At 37.3% G+C, this 6,675-nt stretch overlaps 1 protein-coding gene across 1 annotated transcript in view; it reads right to left on the bottom strand.

Annotated features, from left to right (window-relative positions):
- Nucleotides 1-6,675, bottom strand: part of LOC128247369 (zonadhesin-like) — a 60,192-nt gene that overhangs the window by 40,169 nt on the left and 13,348 nt on the right. The window contains exons 5-7 of the mRNA XM_052966739.1: nucleotides 4,849-5,114; nucleotides 3,821-4,011; nucleotides 553-736 (exon numbers count right to left, since the gene is read on the bottom strand). Of these exons, the coding sequence (XP_052822699.1) occupies nucleotides 553-736; nucleotides 3,821-4,011; nucleotides 4,849-5,114 (641 nt within the window). The remainder of the gene's footprint in view (nucleotides 1-552; nucleotides 737-3,820; nucleotides 4,012-4,848; nucleotides 5,115-6,675) is intronic.

The following is a 6,675-nucleotide window of genomic DNA, read 5'->3' as shown; positions in this document are numbered from 1 at the left end:
GGAACTGCCCATATCCTACGTAAAATACTATCTATGTGATCTCAAATTTTAAAACAAACACATAATTTTCTTATGGTTTCTTAAACATTCTCTAGAACAACACTATGTACAAATCCAAATATATGGTACCCTAGGCATAACACCTACATGAACTTCTAACTTGTTGTCTCTTGAGGTCTCTGGGTGAGACTTGGATCCAACTTGTACAAATGCAAAGCAAAAGTCAAACATAAAATAATAATAATAATAATAATAATAATAATAATAATAATAATAATAATAATAATAATAATAAGCCAATTATTGTTGGTTCGTTGGGAACAGTATCAAAAGGCATCAAAGGAAATATAAAGGAAATTGGAATAGAGTGTCCAGTAGAACTGTTACAAAAGTTTTGTCTCCTTAGCACGGCCAGAATAATCAGGAAAGTATTAGATAGCTGAAAAGAGCGGATAGTAGTAGGCCGCAGGTAGCTATCCCGCTACGCATGCAGGACTCCAGGAGCTCCAACAAAACCTGTGATAAAGAGAAATAATAATAATCATCATTTACCGAATTGCGTGCATTCGCCATTATGCAGTGAATAGCCTGGATTGCAGTAACACCCTTCCTTGTTTCTAGATATCTTACACTTGCTGTTATCTGGACAACCATTTATTTCCTTATGTATGAGATGTCCTGTACCATTACATGTTGATATACTGTTACATTTTGGTCCATACCTTTCTTCATTAATCTGTAAATTTTTACAAGCATAAAATCAAAACAATTAATGGGCAGGAGATTTGATGTATACATTTACGTACCCAATCTGATGATCGGGAACATGAAAATCGAATAACTAGATGTGAGGAGGCCAACTGCTATAACCATAAACAACACTCGCCCTTCAGCATTGAGTTCCGTTAGAAACTTGTCGCCTGTAACGTTACAGTATAAACTACACTACGTATGCACACACACATAGACATACGCACACACACACGTATATACAGCTGTCACTCACTGGCATATAAGACTTAGTATCACGAACCATGCCGTCAGTAATTGTTTTGAGTGCTCATATAGCCGCAAGCCGTTTACCAAATACAATCACAAGCTATTTGCCGTACTGAGACTGTAGTAGCAGACGCCTTGGAAATTTCGCATTGCAGCCATGTTGTTTCAGAGTCATTGCCAAAATCACGTGGCTAGAAGGCAAAATTTTCAAGATTAATTACTCACGACAGCCTTTACCATATGAAATTGTTAACATGCGCAATATTGTGAGCTGAAAGGAACTGATTAGAAATACTTGCATGGTGAGAACAAAATAAAATGAGCTGAAAAAAAATAGCAAGTTATAAAATAGTGATAACTGAAAGTTAATTTTGCTTTATATACTTTTTTTTACCCGTTTCAGTCATTAGACTGCGGCCATGCTGGGACACCACCTGAATGGATTTTAGTCGAACGAAGCTTGGGATTATTCTATCGGTCACTTTTGCCGAACCGCCACGTTACGAGGACGGTGACACACCAACACTTATCAAGTGGTGGTGGCGGGGTGGGGACAAACACAGACACACATAGACATATACATATATATGACAGGTTTCTTTCAGTTTCAGTCTACCAAATCCACTTACAACGGTTTGGTCAGCCCCGAAGGCTATAGTAGAGGACGTTATGTACAAGGTGCCACGCAGTGGGACTAAACTCGGAACCATGTGGTTGGGAATTAAATTTCTTACCACACAGCCATACCTGCGTCTAAATGTGAACAATATTTCCTTCATTTCCTTAAAATTGTTATTATTACAATAATATTGGCCCCAGAGTGAAAGTCAGCATGAGTTAGAAGGTAGGTGTAAATGGCAATGAAGTAAATCTATGGTTAAAGGTAAACAGAGGAAGAGAGGAACGTTGGTAGTCGCGAAAGAGAGCTTGTGTGTGTGTGTGAGAAAGAGAGGGAGAGATAGAGAGAGTAAGGGAGGGAAAGAGAGAGAGAGAGGGAGTAAGAGAAGAATGTATGGGCTTAGACTAAAGATGCTATTTTAAATGAATAATCCTTTCTAATGTAGGCGCAAGACCTGAAATTTGGGGACTGGTACTTATTTCATCGACCCCCGAAAGGATGAAAGGCGAAGTCGACTTCGGCAGAATTTGAACTCAGATAGTAAAGACGGACGAAATTCCGCCAAGCTTTTCGCTCGACGTGCTAACGATTCTTCCAGCTTACCACCTTATTCTATACAAATAATAAATGCAATTTACAATTGGTATTCTAATTATTTACTGTCAGTTTTGATCGATTCAAACGGTGGTTTAAAGTTTGATTGGCTAGGTAGACAGAATTATGTCACAGACATTACATATTAAACTATACTAATCACTTCAGTGATATTATCCAGCCATCTTGATTTTGGTCTACCATTAGGTCTTCTGCTTGTTGGCCCGGTTTGATGAATTTGTCTTACGATTCTTTCTTACGACATTCACATCACTTGTCCGTATTTCTGAAATTGTTACCTTTCAATGCACACTCATACTATCGAGTAATTTTACTCCAGATACCCTTCAGGAGAACACTATTTCGATCGCTTGTATTCGCCGTCGTACTCGTTCGATTACAGGTAAGTTCACCACCATCAGTTCATCGCAGGAAAAGTTTACCGCCATCAGTTCGCCGCGACATAAGTTCCCCGTGAATAAGGTTCACCATGAAGAAAGTTTACTGAGAAAATATATCCACAGTATCTCACCATTTATAGTTAAAAACTATTTTATTGATCCCTCCTCCCCAAAACATGAAAAATAACTGAATTGATGGCGGTAAACTTTCCCAACGGCGAATTGATAACAGTGAACTTACCAGATATGTACTAGTTCAGTCATAACACGTAAAAGAAATTTATTCTCTGTTAAATCAAAGCGAAACAGCTAATGCGAAGTATTCGCCAATTAGAAGCCTGTAGAAAAATTCGCTGAAAAAGCGTACATCATTGATCAACCTGAAACAGATAAGGCAAGACGACATATTACTCAAGTCGTTCGGGAAAAATTATTACACTAAACTGAGAAGTTAACACTTCACCCTCTTTACTGTCTTAGCCTTGCACCATATGACTATCATCTTATTCACGACCTTAGTTGAGGATAAGCACCTACGATTGTATAATGATATTTCTGTTTTGATTGATGACTGATATAATCCTATACTATAAAATAGATTTTGTTAAAATATCCATCTTTTGTTACCAAATATCAAGGGTAATCGCAATCTACTGAATAAAGCAACATAAAATATCTTGCAGGATTTAAGGAAATTTCACACAAATTTTTTCGAACCAATCTCTTCTATTTCCTTTACTAGTTCCTGTCATTTGACTGCGGCCATGCTGTTGCACTTTCTTGAAGTGTTTTAGTCATGCAAGTCGATTCCAGTACCTATTTTTTAAAAGTCCTTGTTCTATCATTATCTTTTGCTGAACCAATTATGTACGGTGACGTTAACAAACCAACAGCGGTAGATAAATGATGGGGAAAGACAAAAACTCAAGCTCAAAGACAACCAGACAGACAGACAGACAGACACACAGAGATAGAAGACCGTCATATATACATATATATAGACAGAGTATCACACAGTGGGACAGAACCCAGAGCCATGTGTTGTGAAGCAAATTTCTTACCATGCCAGTATGCTTGCATTAATGAAATTTTTTTGTCATTTAGCTTAGCCATTTCTGTCAAAACAGTTTGAAGGTGTATTATCAAGGAATATTTACAAAAACTGATTAACATAGTATATTATAAAGTTCAACAATATTAAACGTACCGTCATATATATTTTATCATTCATGCAACCACATTCTGATTTGGGAACACACTCCTCTCCACTGAGAATAAAACCAGATTTACAAATACAGCCTTCAGTGTATTTTGTGCACTTTGGAGTTTGATTTACACATGTTGGTTGACAAACAGGCGTCTTATGGCTATATTCTTGATTTAATGGGCATTCCTTCTCTAAAAGTAAAACATAAAAGACAAGCTGTTATAATATAGCAAAAAGTGACAAAAAAGCATACGGAACTATGCAAGAATAACACATACAACAAACACTGACTCAATCTATAATCAGTTATCGACCAAACATCATTACAATTTCGATAGCTTCCAATAATATTGTTCAAATTGGCAGTGTCAGCAACATAAGATGCAGGAGCATAAATAAGTGGATATGATAGGCGAACACGATGCCAATTTGACAGAATTACTCGTTATCCAAAGCATGCAGATTTGTCTCTAACCGTTTTGACCTCAACTTGACCTCTGGATTGAAAGTGAGGCTGATGTTGAGTAACTCACTGAAATTCAATTCAAATGCAAGTGATTATGTTATATTAATCTTACAGTTAGAGGCAAACAGGCAATTTATTGTTTCTATTTTTTATCTGAAGGCTTTAGTCGAACAAAACGACACCAGTGCTTATTTTATTCAAAGCTTGGTACGTATTTTATCGATCTACAAGAACCACAAGATTTCTTAACAATAGAAAAAGAGCCGGTTTGTAACCTGAGTCCAAAGTTCCTTCACTGGAATTTCAACAAAGTATTTTTCAACAGGCTATTTTTTCACGTATCTGTATATTTGAAAGGTATTTGGAATCTGTGCATGCGCAAGATCACTAGGATATAAGCAAATGGACACTGGTTGCCAAATGGTGGTAAGGATAGAAGCGAAAATACAAAGACACATAAATGTGATCGAGAAGCTAACTTCTTATCAGACAGCCACAACTGCGCCCTAAATATAATATATGTAAGTAATCAGAATCAATGAGAAATATATAAAAATCTTACCACATTTTGCTGTTTTTCTCCAATCGATAAATACACCAGCATCTTCACATTCATCTGACATTGACTCAAGTGTCTTGCATAACACCGACTGAAGTTTTGGTTGCTTTAGATATGCGCAAACATCAAATTTACACGATTCCAAATGTCTATTGAGTTTATTTTGTCCAATTTTGTCTACGCAAGGTTTAAATAAGCTGTTACTTAGAATATTGCAACTCTTCACCTGTGTCGGGCTGCAATTATTTTCAGGTTGTTGACTCTCGCATCTGATAATTAGAGAAATCATTTACAATTAATAACATCATAGTAGTCTATGACACGATTATATTTTGTCCATTAATACAATGGACAAAAACGGTGTATTATTTGCTGTCCTTACCAATGGCTTTTGTTCTTAATATCGTTTGTCTCAGTCATTTGACTGCAATCATGCTGGGGCACGACTTTGGAATGCTTTACTCGATCAAATTAACGTAAACAAACCAATACGTACGCAGATAAATATTCTTACAAACGCACACACACACACACACACACACACACACACACACACACACACACACACACACACACACACACACACACACACACACACACACACACACACACACACACACACACACATATTGAAGAGCAATGAGTGTTAGATATTGACGAATTTCATTCCAGGCCGTCTGCATATACCTGTACAAGTCATTAATCTGAAAGAAAGTCCTGTGAAATTATTGAGACGATGACTTTAAGTGTACTTTTGAAATACTTATAATATAATACGTGGAGGCGCTGGCCTAGTGGTTAGGGTGTCAGCACCACGATCGTAAGATTGTGGTTTCGATTCCTGGACCGGGCGACGCGTTGTATTTTTGAGCAAAACACTTCATTTCACGTTGCACCAGTTCACTCAGCTGGCAAAAATGAGTAACGCTGCGATGGACTGGCGTCCCGTCCAGCTGGGGAACACATACGCCATTGAAACCGGGAAACCGGCCCATGAGCCTTTTTACATTGTATTTTCTTTTTTTCTTTAGTTTATACCATAATAGTTAAATTTGTATCGATTTTGCAAGATTAAAAAGAGTTTAAATCAGGCTCATATGAAATACTGCATATTGTAAAAATTCAAAATGATCTTTTCACAAATAAAAGCAGCACGAAATATTCGTTCCGTCTATGGAAATGAAGCTTTAAATGTTCGGACATGCCAAAGATGGATTGGCTTTGGGAAATTTTGTTTCGCAGATTCTCCTCGATCTGGACGACTATATTTTGTCAATACAGAGCTTCTGAAAATTATAGTGAAAGAAAATTCAAAGGAAACTGCGCTAGAATTATGAAAAATAATTAGATTTAAGTCACACTTCGATCATAAAACCCCGTTATGAACTAGGAAAAGAGTCTAAACTAGGTCAGCAAATCCCTCATCATCTGACTGCTTCTCAGCTTTATCAAAGAGTTGCGATCTGTCTGTCATTAAAGAGTAGACTTGTTGCCGAACCTTTCCTACGCAGGATCATCACAGTTGGGGAAAAGTAGGCTCTCCATAATCATATCGTACAAAAATGACAATAGTTAGCAGCCTACGAAAAAGAATAACACTCACAAAACCAGAACTACGCACGTAAAAGAAAATTATTCTCTGTTTTGGTGGGAGTGTGGTAAGTAGCTTACCTACGAACTATATAGTTCGGGGTTCAGTCCCACTGCATGGCACCTTGGGCAAGTGTCTTCTACTATAGCCTCTGGCCGACCAAAGCCTTGTGAGTAGATTTGGTAGAAGGAAACTGAAAGAAGCCCGTCGTATATATGTATATATGTATGTGTGTGTCT

This window comes from Octopus bimaculoides, chromosome 3 (assembly GCF_001194135.2).
Source record: "Octopus bimaculoides isolate UCB-OBI-ISO-001 chromosome 3, ASM119413v2, whole genome shotgun sequence".
NCBI lineage: Eukaryota > Metazoa > Mollusca > Cephalopoda > Octopoda > Octopodidae > Octopus > Octopus bimaculoides.
This window is presented reverse-complemented; position numbering and strand designations above follow the sequence as displayed.